The sequence below is a fragment of the Barbus barbus genome (genome assembly GCF_936440315.1).
Source record: "Barbus barbus genome assembly, chromosome: 8".
Lineage (NCBI taxonomy): Eukaryota > Metazoa > Chordata > Actinopteri > Cypriniformes > Cyprinidae > Barbus > Barbus barbus.
Genome location: NC_136736.1, coordinates 28549443 through 28568222, shown reverse-complemented (window position 1 = coordinate 28568222; position 18780 = coordinate 28549443). Strand labels below are relative to the sequence as shown.

General features: G+C 34.6%; 2 protein-coding genes across 4 annotated transcripts in view; one reads left to right on the top strand and one right to left on the bottom strand.

Annotated features, from left to right (window-relative positions):
* Positions 1-10407, top strand: part of LOC306873855 (dachshund homolog 1-like) — a 45282-nt gene extending 34875 nt beyond the window's left edge. Inside the window, exons 4-12 of one of the 3 annotated variants that reach the window (XM_079423365.1) lie at positions 994-1113; positions 1395-1564; positions 2505-2646; positions 4025-4096; positions 5239-5369; positions 5446-5593; positions 5689-5826; positions 5917-5982; positions 8471-10407. In XM_079423365.1, coding sequence (XP_079279491.1) covers positions 994-1113; positions 1395-1564; positions 2505-2646; positions 4025-4096; positions 5239-5369; positions 5446-5593; positions 5689-5826; positions 5917-5982; positions 8471-8508 — 1025 coding nt within the window. In that variant the 3' untranslated portion in view covers positions 8509-10407. The remainder of the gene's footprint in view (positions 1-993; positions 1114-1394; positions 1565-2504; positions 2647-4024; positions 4097-5238; positions 5370-5445; positions 5594-5688; positions 5827-5916; positions 5983-8470) is intronic. The other 2 variants (XM_079423366.1, XM_079423367.1) reach the window with 2 other exon arrangements.
* Positions 10408-12788: 2381 nt separating this feature from the next.
* On the bottom strand, positions 12789-18469 carry LOC306873863 (protein canopy homolog 3). The gene is made up of 6 exons (XM_079423377.1): positions 18250-18469; positions 17609-17735; positions 17101-17197; positions 16655-16777; positions 15031-15148; positions 12789-14371 (listed from the first exon to the last, which is right to left on the bottom strand). Exons 1-6 carry the CDS (start codon positions 18347-18349, stop codon positions 14103-14105), a joined length of 834 nt encoding a protein of 277 aa, XP_079279503.1. The 5' UTR covers positions 18350-18469; the 3' UTR covers positions 12789-14102.
* Positions 18470-18780: the final 311 nt, after the last annotated feature.

Here is an 18780-nt window from a genome sequence, read left to right as displayed (position 1 = left end):
AATGTATCTGCAGTGTTGGGTTGTGTCGTAATGAGGGAGCTTATTGTTTTTAATCAGGTTATTTTTGTCCAGTCGTGTGAAGACCTTATTGGTTGGAGCATGTGATATTCTTAGGGGGATCGACTTCATCCTGCGCTATCATTGATTCCTTCGCCACAAATCTGCCACCTAAACACCATCTGCTCCCAATGGCACTGACATGAATGCTGATGATAGATTATCAGTTCAGTTCATTGTTGCTGCTGGTCTCTGGGCAACTTACATTTTATTGTTTCCTTTTTTCATTTAAACTAATGAGATGCCCATTCTATAGTATTCTGCTCACTTATTTGGGGGATTCCATTCAAAGTTAATTTGTCTAAGCATATTTGTGTGTCAATGTGTACAGTATGTGGTTAAATGTGCACTCAAAGCTAACCAAAAGCATTGAATAGTACTTTTAACAAACTTTAGTCATAGGCCTAGTTATTTGGGGTTTCAAGAATGCTTGTGATAGTTCTGCAGTAACATCCACACGAGTAGGTGTCAGTATGAAGTTTAAAGTCGCTTATAAAAATCAAAACATAAATATATTTCTAAATACAGTTTATGTATATATGTATATTTTACCCATGTTACTAAATTCTATATATTGTTATATTTGTGTATTTTAATAGATTTAAACGTATCTTTTATGCTTTGCTTAGTCATACTATAGTTTAGACTAGCTTCAATCAGCTAGAATCAATGAATTAAACTAAACTATCTGTGAATCTGAATTGATAAAAAAAATTACATACGGCACATATACAAATCTATATATTAATATGGAAATCAATAAAAATGAAAACTATATGTAACTTAAAAAAACTTAGCAAAATATATGAATACAATATGAATATGTGTTCAAATATAAAAGCTATGTTATGTTAGCTATGTTTTAAAGTAACTACCTGACTACCAATATTGCGAATATTTCTTTTCACTATTTCATATTCTTTTATGATTAAACAGGATTTAGCGCTTTGTCCTGGGAGAAAGAGAAGCATTCATCTCCTGCTTCAGAGAAAACACAGCACATCTTGAACAACTCTCAGCTCAACTCTCTCCAACACACCCATCTACTGGCCAACAGTGAGAATTAACCATTCACTTTCACACCCTGATGTATTTAAAGAGATCATTCAATATAAAATAACAATTCTGCCTGTAGCTTCTCGCCCTTTTGTCGTTTCAAACCTTTTTGACTTTCTATTTTCAATGACTGGGCCAATTAATAGGGATTGGAGAATTCAAGCTTATTAAAAGTAGTCCATATGACAAATTTTCAGGTCTAATCTGAAGCCATATAGATTTGTGTGATAAACAGGCCTAAATTTAAGCAGTTATTCCATGATTCTTTCTTCTTCTCGTAGGACTGGACCTGCCCTTCATGATGATGCCCCATCCCCTGCTTCCTGTTGGACTTCCTCCCGCCTCTGTTGCCATGGCAATGAACCAGATGAACCACCTTAATACAATTGCCAACATGGTTGCCAGTGCACAGGTGCACAGCCCCGTCTCCAGGCAGACATCTGCCATCAAGGTAGGACATACTGTACACACCAGATACTAAAACACACAGCTCTTTTGCTGCAAGGTCATCAGGGACTGTTCACACAATTCTAGCTTGAGTTTTATTTATTTCGAGTCATTTAAGGCAATTTTCTGGTCCACTTGATCCAAAGGGGTGTAAACTGCTTTAGGTAAGGTCAGGTAGCTTGAGACCTGTTTTAGGTTGTTAACCATGTTCCACATCACAGCTTAGTATAGAAGCTTGTTTCTGCTACGTAATTAAAAAAAATAATAATTATCTCACAATTAATTTTTTTTTCTAGCAAATTAAATTTTTAGGAATTCTGAGTTTACATCCTGCATTTTTTTTTTAGTTTTTTTCTCCCCTCAGAATTCTGAGCTTACATCTTGCAAATCAGTTTAAAAGGTAATTGTTTTTACTTTTCTTCTCAGAATTGCAAGTTAAAAATTTTGCAATTAAGAGTTATATCGTAATTATTTACAAAAATAATTCACAATTGCGAGATACAAATGCAGAATTGTGAGTAAAATGTGACAATTCATCCTGTGGCTGAAACAAGCTTTCATAACTTACTAGCTTTGCCACAAATCTGAATTTGAAAAACCTTAAGGCCGTTGCACACTGAGATTTTTTTGCACGTTAAAAAATAAATATGACCTAATGTTGTGTCAAGCACGTTTACACACTGCCTCCGAAACATTCGTCTGTCATAAAAAAATTCAGATCAGGTTCGATTTTCTGCATTTTTGCATCCATAGCAAGCATTTTCTGCAATTTTGCATCCATACGAAAATTTTGGACTCGGTGTGCAAGGACCTTTAATGATGATATGAACCTCAAAGCAACCTGATTCTGTTGGATTTCAGATGAACTGGGCCAATGAAGACGTTGTCATGTGGGGAGTGTTTATATAGGTTTGCAAGACTGAAGTCTCTCTTTTTCATTTCAGCAGGAGTGTTTTGATGAGAGCCCCTCTCTTACACCATCCATAGACGGGAATGTTCTTCAGAAAACAGAACCCTCACCTCAACAAACCAGTTCAGTTCCCAGCAGCCCCACGCAGCCTTACACACACTCTCCTCAAAAAACAGGTAAGTTTGCATATTCAGGCTGTCAGTTGAATTAATGACATAACATGTCATTAATTACAGTTATTAATTAAACGATCCTCAATCTCTGCTAAGGGAATCTCACAAATGAATATGCACTAAAGGTTTGGGGTAATTAAAAAAAATGTTTGTTATTTTTTATGGATGCATTAATTTGACCAAAATTGACAGTACAGATATTTAAAGGGATACAAAATATTTCTATTTGGCAGCAGCAATTTTCAATTAGATGCCATTTACACTAAGCGAAAATAGCATTTTCTTAGCAATAGAAATAGTCATAGCTTTTATTTACACTATGTAAATATAGCAGCATTTTCTGTTATTTATACTACTAATTGCAAATAGTGTCAAATATCTGCACCTCATTATTGTAGTACATTATAAAACAGTATGCAATAATAACTTATAATTTACACAATATATTCACAATAAAACATAAGTTTAATTAAAATTATTAAATGGATGCTGACTTATTGGGACAATAAAGCACTAACCCTAACCCTACTAAATACTTCATTTTGAACTTTTTGATTATTTTCCTTATTTTTTTTTTTTTTAAATAAATGCCTTTCCGTGTGATATGAGATGTGGAAGGGACATTTGAATTCAGGTCAATCATGTCAAAAAGTCTGCACTACGCATTTGACCACTTACGCCACTGGACCTTGTCTTTGACAGCAGTCTTTTGTAATGTTGTCTAACCCAACCACACGTTGGTGAGCGGAGCCTCTGCTAACAACGCGGGATATTTGCATTTAGTGCAAATAGACACTCCATTTCTATTTCAAGTAAATAGTGTTGGAATCAAAGAATCCTAAAAAAAATGTACAATGGTTTGCACAAAAAGCATTAAAAATCTTACTCCCCCCCAAACTTTTGGACGGTAGTGTAATTCAAATGCATTATTGTGGCATATGAGTAAAAAAAATACAGACAGTAGCATTAGAAGCCATCAATCGTAGCCGATTGTTTATTTTATTTAGATATAATTGAACATAAGCCTGTCATTGGCCTGTAGTCTAGTTGGAACACCTTATCAAACACAATGTGCTATACAAAATGTGGTTTCTGAATGTTAGTGTATATACAGAGACCCAGTTACTGTGGTTAGCATCTTCATCTTGAAGTGTGATATTACTGTTGTTTCAAAATATCTTACATATAATGTCCATAGAAAACAGCATTATATGATTTACATTGAGGAAAACATTTTAAACTAATCAACAAGGCTTGCAATGATTCTGCTGCACACACAATAACAGCACAAAGCAATATATGTTGGCAATAGTCTGTGCTACTCTGAAACTTCTTGTTTCATTTATCTGCTGTCTTTATATATCTCTTTCTCTCTCTGTAGCATATGATGTTCATGATGAACAAAGTGAGACAGACTCAACTCTGCATATGAGCAGACTTTCCAACGATAGGGGTGAGTTTCCTCAACATACACGAAATTTAATAAAAAAAATAAAATTGAATATAACATAACATTACATAAAAGCCTCTCCTCTGACCTCTTCTGCTCTCATCATAGTTCAATTATTGCACAGAGCCACTATATTGCATTGCGTTTAGTTGGGTGATGTAATGGTATGTTGTATGTTGTAATGGGATATTCTAGTTTTTATATACAAGTAATCTCAAAACAATTAAAATAATATGCTCATGCCTTGCTTCATCCTCTACTAGCAAATGTATAAAAAGCATAAATCGACATACAGATTCTACTGTTGTAAAATTTAGGTTCAGTGAGTTTTTTTTAATAAATTAATATTTTTTTATGTTACAATAAATTATATTATAAATAAATGCTGTTGTTTTGAACTTTCTGAAGACTGGAATAATGGCGGCTGAAAATTCAGCTCTGCCATTACATGAATAAATTAAATTGCTATATATTATTAAAACAGTTATTATAAATAATAATATTTCATAACATTACTGTTTTTATTGCATTGTTAATCAAATGAATGCTGCCTTGGTGAGCATAAACAATTAACTTTCAAAAACATTAAAAAACCAAATGCCCTCTCAAAAAAAGAACCAAAAGCTAAAAGAACAGGGATTTTCTGTAGATTTATTAACTGATGTAATTGAAATTATAACTATATATTAAGCATATTCTTCAAAAAGAAAAAATGATTTGCTGAAAATCTTACCCTCCTTTGCAGCTTACAATAAATCACATCTGAGGCCAGTGTTATTTTAGTGTCATTGACACGCTAGTATAGTTTTTGTTTATAATTATTTTATTTTAATATTTTCTTAAAATTTAAAAAACTATATAGACATTTAAAAAATATATTATTAATTTTGTCAGTTTAAGTTTAAATTTAAGTAAAAAAAATTTGTAAAAACTAAATGAAAATGATAAATGTTTCCTTGCCAACTAACTGCAATTTTATGTAACGCTTCATTTCAAGTAATTTTTTTTTTATGATTTTAGTTTTGGTAAACTAATAACCCTGTATAACATTGAGTAAATGACAGAATTTGAATTCATAGCTAAACTATTCTTTTAACAGTCAGTTGATCAGTTGAATTCATCCCTTTGTGTTTATTATTTTACAGTTGAACAAAATGCAGTGAAACCAACAATCTTTGAGAAGGTCCAAACTCAATCATTGTCCTCTGGCTTCCCTGCTTCCCTTCTTTTCACAGATGGCCTCTCCTCCGTTGAGACACTGCTCACTAATGTCCAGGTATGGCCATGAAGAAATGCAACAGACACACACACGCACACGTTCAGCATCAATTACATGTGGACATGTGTTGCAGGGTCTGCTAAAGGTGGCTTTGGAGAACGCCCATCTGCAGGAGAAACAGCTTCAGCAGGAGAGGAGAGAGCTCAAGATGGAGCTGTATAGAGAGAGAGAGATGAGAGAGAGTCTAGAGAGACAACTCACCTCTGAGTTACACAGTCGAGGTAAAATGTTGCGTTCTAATACATATTGGAAAACGGAAAAAACAGAAATCGTCTATTTCCATTTTATGTTTACGCATGGATATTTTCTCTTCCAGCCACCATTCAGAGGCGACTAAAGAAGGAGAAGAAGGCAAAGAGGAGGTTACAGGAGGCGCTGGAATATGAGTCCAAGCGGAGAGGGCAGATCGAGCAGGCCTTACAGCAGGCCACCTCATCTGGCGCTCTCACACACGGTGAGACGCTCTCACACACACTCAGAGAGTTGCATTTAGGCCGATAGTCTTTCAGCAGGCTTTGTCAGCTGTCGCTGTCTGTTAACACAGATCCAATCAGTCTGGACATGGAGACGGAGCGATGCAGAAGCCCGGAGGACAACCGCTTGTTACAAGGTATTAAATTTAATAGAAACCTACATATTTAATAGAACTGGCCTCTTTTCATAGAAATATATATTAAGTATATACTTAATATATATATATATATATATATATATATATATATATATATATATATATATATATATACACACACAATGTAAATTGTGTATAAAAACAAATTAAAAAACATAATATACAGAGGGCAAAAGAACAGTAAAAAAGTTGCATTTATTTGATCGCAAAAACAGTAATACTATGATTTTTTTATTAATTGCATTTTATTTTATTATTTTAATTATGTAGTATTTTAAACATATTAAATGTTAACAATATGTCTGTTTCATTAACATATATAAAAATAAAACTGAAATAGTGTGACTGAACTAAATGAACTAATTTAGTATTAATTTTTGATACACTAATATTCCACACATTTTATGTTCTCCTCTGCTTGCCAAGGCTGCATTTATTTGATTAAATATACAGTTACTGAAATACAAACAATAAAATGTCAAATAAAAACAATAAAGTGTAGTTTATTCCTGTGATGGCAAAGCTGAATTTTCAGCATCATTACTTCAGTGTCACATGAAATGCTCAAGAATTTTTTTTATTATTATTATTGACAATGCTGAAACCAGTTTTTCTGCTTACAATTTTTGTGGAAACTTTTTTCAGGATTCTTTGATAAATAGATAAAAGAACAGCATTTATTTGAAATATACAGTTTTTGTAACTATGTAAAAAAAAATTCTTACTGTAATTTTTAATCAATATAATGCATTCTTGCTGAATGAAAGTATTAACCTAAAAAAAAAAGGTCCTTGCACAAAACACACTCATGTATACAGTATGTATGTATATGGATGTGCAGTTTCAGCTGTGGCTTATTCAGATTTGTTGTCTTGACCTCGATTCCCCTTCCCATCAGTCTTTCTCAGCAACACCGTGTGTCACTCGCCTGTGTCCTCCAAACAGATGAGATCATCGGCTCCCTCTGTCTCAGAGTGAAGCCATTAGCAAATAAACACATAGATGAATCAAAAGACTGGGGACTAATTGCAAGTTTCCTGTGTAAGCAAAGCCTCACCGCATGAATATTCCAGTGCCGCCCTTCCACCCGTTTATCTGTTTCTGCAGCTGGCCGTTCTCGCTCTCTCCCCCTCCGTGAGACAGCTAAAGCTACATGATAAATTACTTGAATTACACCTTGTGTTAATTTTATTAAAATGGCTCCCTAATGACGAGAAAATCTGGTACACGTTGGCACAGCACTGGACTGGAGGTGTTCATTTATTGTCTAATGTCTTTTTTCCATGACGTGCAAAAATGGACTATTTTAGAGAAAAGGGGCAATTGAAATTATATATAAAATTTTAGAAATAGAAGTATTTATTTATTTTTATTATCTATGTCTTATATTTCAGTTATGTAGATCAAACGCTAGGCCCACCTTTATGAACTTACATAAAAATACACTTTCATGTCTCTAAACTTACTAAAAAAATAAACCTGAGTTCATTTGATTTTTGATAATTTTGTTACCGTTCCAAAGTTTGGGGTTGGTATTTTATTTATTTTTTTACACTTTTTGAAACAAGTCTCTTATGCTCACCAATGGGTCAGTTGTGGCCTAATGAATAGAGAGTCGGACTTGTAACCCAAAGGTCGCCAGTTTGAGTCTCAGGTCCGGCAGGAATTGTAGGTGGGGGGAGTCAATATACAGCGCTCTCTCCACCCTCAATACCAAGGCACCGAACCCCCAACTGCTCCCTGGGCGCTGCAGCATAAATGGCTGCCCACTGCTCCGGGTGTGTGTGTTCACTGCTGTGTGTGTGCACTTTTAGCATGGGTTAAATGCAGAGCACAAATTCCGAACGTGGGTCACCATACTTGGCCACATATCACTTCACTTTTTTTTTTTTAAGGCTGTACTTATTTGATTAAAATAAAGTAAAACAGTAATATTGTCAAATATTATTTTGTGTTCTATTATAAAATGTAATTAATTAAATCATGTGATGGAAAAGCTGAATTACTCCAGTTTTCAGTAATTTGTGGAATATGTGGAAAACATCATACATTTCTTTTCAGGATTCTTTGATGAATAGAAAGTTCAAAAGAACAGCATTTATTTGAAATGAATACATTTGTCTTTGTCACTTTTCTTCAATTGAATGCATCCTTACTGCATAGAAGTATGGGCACCCCTGCACTAATCAATCAATCAGTATTTTACTGACCCCAAACTTTTAGAAATTGTAAAACCTTTATTAAATATATAAGTCCCACTATATAGCCCAGAGAAGTTTAAAACTATTACACATACTTAAATAATTGTTGAATTAAAATTGAAAGTTGTCAAGATTTCAGGCGTTTAATTTTTATATTTATCAGTCTTTAAATTTACATTAGACGGGTAAAAAATTTTCCCATACTGATGTAATTTAACCTGTGGTTTATTGGTCTCAAACCTTCCTGTTGTTTTTCTTTCTTACAGAAAGCAGAACATACACAAAAAATCCAATAATGTACTAAGAAGAGGTGGACAAGGATGTTCTCCACATCACACACTTTCCGAATGCTGAAGAGAGGACTCCAAGGTTTTATGCAGTGAGCTACATTGGCGAAGATCTTCTCTTTGACCCAATCAAATGCTCCATCCACACAACATTCCAGAATCCTCGACTGTTGTTTTATCTACATTCATTGTGCTTAATTCCAATTAAGCTCTGTGGAGAGCACTGTTGGTGTACTGTTACTTGTTTTGAAGCAACTGGATGCTGTTTTGGCATTATCCCTTCAGGACCGTGACCTACAGTCTAATGCCCTCAGGACAGGCTGAGGAAAATGTAAAAAAAAAAAAGGAGGAAAATAGATGCATCTGGCTTGCGTTTCATTCTTGTTTAAAGACTCTAAAGAGTGTGGAATCTTACATTTCATTGCTTTTCTCTTGTATGTCCATCTTCTGGTTCTACAGTCCATTTATCTATCTTTGTAGGTCAGTTTAGCTTCTTAATACTGTTTAAAATGTTCACCTGTTCTTCAGTTTGAGCAACCTTATGTGGGAGTTTTCTTTGTAAGACCTTCCATTATTTTATTGGCTTTCAGAAAGAAAAACTACCGAATGTGTTTGAATCTTTCCTAATGAGAAATGCAGTATTACCACCACCTCACTCATTCAAAATGTCAAAGTCAAAGAAAATTTCACCCTCATTATTCAAAGGAGAACATGGATATTGTTGATGTGGTTTCCTGTTCTCAAGCATTTACAGCAATTTGATTCACTAACCATTTTAGCATAAGCTAAAACTAGACACTAAGGCCGCAGAGGATATTTTCTTATGCATTTGGCATTTTCCCCAACACACGAGTCTTTATTTAGTCTGTGAGTTACTTAAAGAGGAAAACAGACTTCCCGCAGAACAGAATTCCCTGCTGGTGTTGTCAGGATGAGCCATCCATCCTATAGGCATTCGAATGCTAAATGATGTCTTGAAAGGTCTAGATCGATGTCTGTCACCATTTTGTGCACCAGAATGAACCAACAACACAAATAAACAAAGCGATGCTCATGTCACCGGTCACCTTGTCGTCAATAGCGTTCCTGATGAAGCTAAAGCCATCAAACAATCCTATCGATTCAGGTCATGCAAATGAGACCCCATTAGTGCTTAAATGCCTCCGCTGCTACATATCGGCCTTTACTGACACGTATCAAAGTCCTCATTAACATTCAGTTTGTGGTCTTCTCGTGGCCAGACACAAGCTAAGTATTGTTCTGATATTTCTAGTCTAAAACAGCACTCCAACAGCTCCAGCTGTATGATATTCAAACAAGGGTATCATGACTCAAAGTACAGTACTGTAACATGGATTTGTAATATTTTTCTTTTGCATACTTTAGGAATATCACCCGAGACCATAAATCTGTGGGGACCATAAATAGATTTGAAAACAATTTACTCTGATTTGGAATTGCTCCCTAAAAATGGGAAATGGCCATTTGGGAACGTGGGAAAAGTGTGGTTTCAAAACTACAGCTAGCAAAAGATAGGAGCGGAAGATAAACATATGTGTTTAGGATTCATAAATGGCATCTGCTTTGCTGGGATTGTTTTGTGAGAAATATATCAGTACTTGTAAACTTGAAGAAGACTGTTGCGTTTGTTTGTGTATTCAGTTCAGTTCAACATCCTGGGAAATATATTATTTTAGCTGTACACAAGTTTTGAGTCTCTGCATTAAAGGAACTGCATACAGGATATTGTGCGAGCATTAACAAATTATTACAAAGAAACGGCATGCATTAAACATTAAATTCTGAAGCAAAAAAACCTGAAAAAAAACTTCTTTTTTTTGTGTGTGAAACATACTCTAATAATACACTTCAAAACATTTGTTTACAACTGCAGACCAATACAGAAAATTGTTTTGATATTTTCTTTAAAATGATGAGACAAGTTGTGGGCTCTTTCAATTGCCTCGAGCGGGGTAAACAGAAATGTGCCTATGTCAGATTATTCCCAGGATGCATTGAGGGTGGCTGCTGTTTTCTCAGGGTGGTGCGACTATGACTATAGATAGTCATACGCACTGATTGACTGATATGCCCATAATATTCACAATAGAAACATGAGTTTATTTTGTTTCTCATAAAAAAGGCAGCCCAGATTTTTTTTAATGTGATTTGAAGAAGCTTGTTGTCTTCAGTGAGTTATAGACCCATTTCATGCACCACAACCTTCAAATAAAGACACATTTTGAGGAAAAAGCTTAAATAAGACATGAAAAAATGTTTGTTTAACTAGATTCCCATATTAGGGCATGATGGGATGGAAAGGGAGGCAACGCTTGGAAAGGAAATTATTAAACCATGATTAAGTCATTGAACTTGTGAATAACTTTTTACTTGACATCTGAAGATAACAGAGGATGTTTTTCCTCATCTAAAATGACCAATGTTTCACTCTTTTGATTTACACTGTGTAGAAGAATGAGAATGTTTCTTTAAATTATGGTTTCAGATGATCCAAGAAAAATCTAGGCCTAACTAACATATTTATTTATAGTCCTACACTACCATTCCAGTTTGGGGTTGGTATGATTTTTGAATGTTTTTTTTTTTTTTTAATCAAGCGTTATAAAGGCTGTAAAGGTTATACATTTATAAAGGTTATAAATTTATTACAAATACATGAAAAAAAAGAATCTTGTGAAATATTATAACAATTTAAAGTTTTGAATATATTTTAAATTAATAGTAATTTATTCCTGTGATGGCAAAGATGAATTTTCATCCTAGTCACTATCACTATAATATGATGATTTAATACTCAAGAAATATTTCTTATATTATTTTATAATCATCATTTTTTGTGGCACTTAATTACATTTTAGTGACTTTTTTATTGTCTCTTGATTAATGCATCATTGCTGAATAAAACTATTAATTTCCTTCTTTTTTACTTTTTATTTTTAAATCTTGAATGGTATGTATATATATCAAATAGTACTGACTGTACATACGCAAACATTTTTTCATTTGTATTATAAAATTATGTCTTTATCACTCAGTAGTGTTTGTAATGTATTCATTTTAAGTAAACATCTGCATTAAACATATTAATAAACTTCTGGCAAGAATAGGGTAAAAAGGCCCTCAATTCTTTAAAATTAAATGTTAACATTAAAAAAGGTTTAAATTAGTTCAATAAACAAAATTAATATATATTCTACATCAGTTAAACAGATATTCAAAAAGGATGATGTATGATTTCAAATGTGGTAAAGAGAGAAATTAATTATTATTTGGGCACCATATCCAGGGGAAACCATGCAGGGGCGTATAAATGATTTCATATAGCCAGACATGGTCAAACACTGAAAACTGGAAACATAAAAAATAAACAGACACAAAACAAAGGCCCAGACCCAGAGAAGAGAGATTCATATTCTTGCTCACACATAGGCTACTGTCTCTCGTGTAATATACCAGGTGATTGCAATGTAAAAGATCAATATTTCAATTTCAGACTGCATTTTTATTCTCGGAGATTAGAGAACAATCAAATTCTCGATTTTCTCCATCTGCCATAGGAAGAATCTCCCAGTCTTACTGATAGCAAAAATGAAAAGGTTTTAGCCTGGGTGCAAGATGTTTGTTTTTGTGAATTATTCATTGAGATGTGTTTGTGCAAGTGAATAGCCATTTGCTCCAATACTGAAGGGCAAATAATACAGATTGCTCAAACATAACAGAAGAGGAATGTGACATTGAGAAGTGGAAATGCAGACAAAGCCTTCTGCACTGCAGCAGGGTCACTTACTGATAAACAGGCCTCGTGACAGACGGAGCAATGCTGAAGCCTCTTCATAACACAACGTTATTTATATCCGTCTGAAGAGCATTGGTAGACTTGCAGCATGTCGTTTATCCACATTAATTCTAATAAAAATGAGAAAGAAATGTTAATGGATATAAATAAGTATAGCAGTGCATAACACTGTTCAAATAAAACAAGTTACCAACAGTTAGTTTTAAATACAATGTTTACACCTTATGCAGTATATATATATATATATATATATATATAGCAACAAACTAAAAAATCATACAGAACAGAACGACCCAGCGACACGTGCACACTCGAATAAAACTTGACTACAATCTCACATCAAGCAAGGATTTGTTCTTCTTTCTCGGCGTTACCACCCCCTTGTGGTGAAGCTTGGACAACTACCATTTAAAAACATTTCCTTCTGACGTTTTTTTTTGTTTTGTTTTGTTTTTTAAAAAATCAGCCCAAGAGTTCTTGTTAATTTAATTTCTTTATTCATCAGTCTACACCTCACAAAAAACACTTATCAAAAGCCTCAGCTAATGAGCTGCTGCCAAGAAACACAAAACCCTGCACATGTTCCTCCATTTACAACATTTGCATATACAGTTCAACCTCAGGTCAATAACTTGCATACACTCCAAACAACAGTTATCAGAATAGGCATACTAACACCTGCATGAGCTCACACACACACACACATACACAGCTTTTGGAAATAGCGAAGCCTGATATCAGATAAACTGCTTAAGTAACTACGGCTGAAGAAAATATTAAATAAAAATGTAACTCAAACATTCCCTGTAAGTGACATCGCACACATAAACACAGAAAATGCAAAAACAAATATGAACATATCAAGAAAAATGGTACACCCTTATTTGGATAAGAAAGAAAGAAAAGGTCCCAAGTAGTTTCTCAGGGTTTCTCGCATTATCTGTATTACTGAAATGAGAAATGTGGGAAATTTAGAGACTTTATGAGATGCCAACTTCAGACTGTTCAAACTTAAACTTCAGACTTAAAAACAAAGCAAAAGAATAATAGAAATAACAATTAAACAATTAATTTAGGGGGGGGGGGGGGTGAAAAATAAATCACAGTTTATGTTGAATCAGAAAACACAATCTTTCATGCATTTGTTGCCTCACATAAAAGTAAACCTAAAAATATTTTCCTACACAGAAAAAAATCTGATATTTGTAAACATCTTTTAAAATTTGTACCACCTAATTATGTTAATACTGAAAAAGCTCCATGTATTTCCTTAGTGGGAATCTATGAAGGATCTTTAACTATGAAATCAATGGCAAATAAAAGTAACAGCTTAACTAAATTCATAACCTATTACCTAAACTAAATTTGGGGGGGGGGGGGGGGGGGGGTAAGTGAGATGAGTCAGAGTAATAGAAATGAGAACCACAAGGATTTCCAGAATCCATTCCAAAAGCTTGCCAACTTGATTGATTCAAAACACTAGAGTCTTCAAAGACCGACATTTTCCTGAAAGGAAGATTTCAGCTTGTTTACAATGTTCCCAGCATGAGAACAAACACAAGCAAACATCCGAGCTACAGTATAGTTTGATTGGTCTAGCTTCCATTTTTGGATTTGAAATGGCATTTGATTTTAGCTTTCTAGAGTTAAATGTAACAAGTGATCTAGAATGAGGACCTCAATATTACCTTCTAATAGACTAAAACTCGATGTACATCTCAGTATTAGTCATAAATTTAGATATCAAGGAGATAAGTGTCAGAAGAAAAGAAAAAAAAAGTAAAATAAAATAAATCAGAGTTCAGTTTTATCCTGAGTAAGAGGAACTTTCTTCTGGATCTCCTCCTCATCTGAGGTGTATGCAGCTTCTTCAGTTTTCCGTTTGCTGGTCTCAGTGTCAGTCAGCTTGGATTTTTTCTTCTTCTTCTTCTTCACCTTCTTCTCCTTTTTCTGCCCATCCTCACTGTCTTTACCCTTCTTCTTTTTGCCCTTCTTTTTCTTCTTGTCCTCTGCGATAGCTGCTGTGTCTCCCTTTTTCCCAGACCAGTTCTCTTTAAGACAGTCTGCAGAGAGAATCAGAAGTATGTGTTTGCACAGTCCTGATCTTTATACTGACTGTCCTCACTGTTATTAGCAACAAGTGATCAAATCAGAGCTGCGTGTTCAGGAAGTGATGTCTTTTTGTGGCAGATCTATATTGGTTGCTATAGCAATGGCAAAAAAGGCCAGTACAATGCCAAATTCATCTTTTATGACAGGAAGCAACAAGCTGGTCTTATGAAGACAGACTGCAAATTATTTGTATTTGTTCATTTACAACCCAACTGGTATTTTTTACTGAGGATTCATTACTTATTTTGTATTACATTTGATAAATATGTTTACATTTTGTACAGTTTTTACTTAAATAACACACTTGCACATTCACACATGCAGACAGAATATGCAGATATGCTTTGTAAAAATATGCTTAGCAAAATGTATTAATTCCTTGGATAAAAAAAAGAAGTTTTTTTTAAGAATGTCCCTATACTATTACTGCTCCTGTGGCCTTGAGTAGCTTCCTGTAAAGTCTTCCCAGAAACAACAGCTCTTAAAGCTGGTGCCGATAAAGGAGATCAAGAGGTTTAGTCCGTAAGTAGTCATAATATTATGTCTAGAGTGGTTTAACTGTTATAAAAGAGTTTGTGACGGAGTAAAGCAGCTGTTAGTTTCACATTACCGGTGTCTTGTCCTTTCAGCACGTGTTTTTCACACAGGTAAGTAGTGAGATCTTCCTCCTGGCTACCTTTATACCAGTCTTCAATGACTTCTTCATACTGCTCTACCATCACATCACACTGAGGGAACAAAACACACGTCTCATACTTCCATGTACCTGTACATATACTGCACAAACATGCATTTACATACATTGTTTTTATTCGCACTCACATTAACCAATGCTAATCAAAGTTATAGCCTGAAAAAGAAACAGATTTTTACAAGAAAAAAAAACAGCATACTAGTTAAACAATATTGTTTAAAAATTACATAAAGAACTTTTATCAATGTTGAAAATAGTTTTTTTGATTAATATTTTTGTGAAAACTGATGCATTTTTTTTTTATAATGATAAAGACACAGTTCTAAAACTCGTTCTCAGTATTAAAGAATAGCAGAGTCCACACCACAACTATAAGGATAAAGGCACAGAGAAACAATGTTGTTGGAATCACTTTTAGAACGATTTTTTTTTTTACCAGCTGATGAACGAAACAAATATTGACATCCAATCAGAATCCATCCTGCTATATTAACGAGCTCGAGAATTTAAAGCGATAGACGCGCATGCGCTTAGAATAAACAGATATCGTTCGCTGGTGTGGACGCTAATATCGTTATCATTCTTGGTGTGAACGGGGCTTTAAGCGGCAAACGTGCATGTGCTTAGAATAAACAGATATTGTCTAATGCTGCATTCACTTGCTATCGAATTATCGTAAATACCAGCTTCCTAGTCGGAAATTGGACATAAACGGCCTTAGAGAGGAACATGTGAACAAGTGAACATGTTCAAGTCATGTCGGATACATCGTATTAACGTCATACGCACATGAACGCCACCACAAAGTCGTTATTACGAGTGGGAAACTTTCTTTAAGCCCCGAGTTTCCGAGTTGGTGGCGTCACGTGTCAGTGAAAAAAATGTGTCTGATGCAGTGGACGCAGCCAAAGACTAAAGTTATACAGCGTCAGTAATGTTGTTGAAATTAATTTAAAAAACAATTTGGTAATGTACAATAAAACTATAATTTACACATACAAAATATTATATTATTGTATAATTATAATAGAATATATAATTATTCAGTTTGCATCACCTTCACGAATGAAATAAAAACACAAAAAAACACACATTCTTCATTCATCATTTTATAGATGTAGAGTTTAAAAAATCATTGAATTTTATGTGGAAAAGTTCAATCGCCATCTTGTTCCAACCAAAGTGACTTGAACGCACCCGATGTCATAATAACGACTTGTCAACTTGCAAGTACGAACGTCCCAGGAGGACTCGAACGCAGCATAATTCCGATAGCATGTGAATGCAGCATAAGCGCATGTGCGTCTGCCACTTTAAATTCTCGAGCTCGTTATAGCAATTCTGATTGGATGTCAATGTTTGTATTGTTCATCAAAAAATCGATCTGGAAGTGATTCCAACAACATCGTTTCTCTGTGCCTTTATCGTTTATTATTATTATTCTTTAATATTGAGAACGATTCTTTATCGTTATCTTTATAGTTATCGTCCTTGGTGTGAACGGGCCTTTAATTCTAAGATTTTTCAGTCACTCACATACCTGTTTTTTGAGATCTGCCACTTCTGCACTGGTCTCGTTCCACAGTTCATAAGGAATGTCCATGACCACCTTCACACCTTTATTAACCAGGTTATGCAAGGTAGAGAATGTCTCAGACATACCCTGAGCAGAGAAAGACAAATTATCAGATCTCACCAGCTGTAATGCAGTATAACACATCACAGCATATAGTAAAAAATAAAAAAATCTGACTGAAATTCTAAATTGCATACAGTACATACTACATACATCCATTTATTACTAATTATCATTTAGAATTTCAAAGCTTATTTTTCACATTACATTTATTATATGAAATTGCCATTGCAACTTCACTAAATCAATTCCAATTCCATGTCTTCACTCATAAAACAAAAAAAGTTAAATCACTGAAATAGTGCTGCAAAAACAAATGTGGTAGAAGAAAAGGAAAAGTGATAGCCGACCTTTGCAAAGCGATTACTTCCATCTCTCTCTTTGTGTAGATTGTACTGCATAATCCTTGAGCAAACATTCTCCACCACCTCTATGAAACGAATATCACTGAAAAGCAAAGGACATTGCTTAATAAAATGTTAGAAAGTGCAAAAAGTCACACTGCATCCAAAAACAGTATGCCATGATTACTTCATGGTACTCCTGCATTTCTAGACTAGAATTAGTGGAAGAATGTTGTTAACCAAACAGTTGACAGTAGCCACTGATTTCCATAGTATGGGGGGGGGGGGGTGTGCATGGAAGTCAACAGCTACCGTCAACTGTTTGGTTAACAAAATATCAAAAGAATGTTAAAAAAGAGAATCAAAAGAAATATCTTCTTTTGTGTTCAACTGGAGAAAGAAATTCATACAGGTTTGGAAAAACTTGAGGGTGAGTAAATGACAGAATTTTCTTTTTTGGATGAATGATCTTTTTATGGTCAAAGTTTGCATTAAGGAAAAAAAAGTGACTTACGATTTGACATATTTGATTGGTGGTGCACCTTTATCGTCCAGGAAGCGGTAGTTGGTTTCAATCACTTCTTTTGTTTTGCCAGTCTCTTCAAATGCAGACTTCATTTCAATACTAAGAAATTTGCACACTATAAAAACATACAGAACATATTCAGCACCAGAAGAGGAACAGAAAGCAGCTGTGCCTCAAATCCTAGTGTGCTGCCTACATAGACAGCATTGTTTGTCATTACAGACCCATTCAAGGTTCCAAGCATGCAGCCTAGGGAGGCATCACACTAGGTTTTGTGACACATCCAGTGAAGAGGAAATCTGCCGCCCTTGTTTTCTTCCCAGTATGTCAATGCAACATTTTAAATGAATAACTATAATAATTAAATAATAAAACGAGAAATAATTAATAAAATAAAATAAAAACAAATGGTCTCTTTCGACTTACAACTGTTATAAAACAAATAAGCAGATTGCTATTGACACACTGAGTATGATAACATATCTCAGACCTATTATATCGTGTAAAATATGTGTCTGCGTTTGCCTTAAATGATTTTATCAAGCGATGAAAATAAGTGTGGAAGTGCACAAGCGATTATGTTGTATTTAAAGCAAAACATTGATTCATTATAAATTAGCACAGTCTACCTTCACATTTATTTGGCAGATGGACCCAGTCATCGTCCCCGCTTTTCTTAGCAGCTGCGGCACTTACGAGAAACAACACGACGCAGATAAAAACATTCATTTTTGTTAGTAGGAAATATTTACAATGTGCAATACTAAAATACCGAACATGCTTATTTATCTAGCCACTATTTCTTCTGAAGCTTTCACTTCCGCTGTGGCAGGTTGACGCAGACGCTGCGCGGAGCGGACCAATCACGAACGCCGAAGTGGCATGACTGAGCCAATCACAAATGTGGGCGGGATCCAAAACATCCTGCACCAGAGATGTTTATGAAAGAACGGCTTGGTGTATTTTTGACAGCCCACTTCATTCAAATGTAGAGAGAAAAAGTACATGCTCTTGAATGTCGTAGAATAAGCGGATCCGGTTCTAGAATACGTTTTCGTTTTGAAATTAGGTTAATACAAATAAAATATACTAAAGAAAGTGTTTTAAAAAGTGGATATTTTGTGCAACCACCAGAGGGCATTACAATCCACATAATTAGA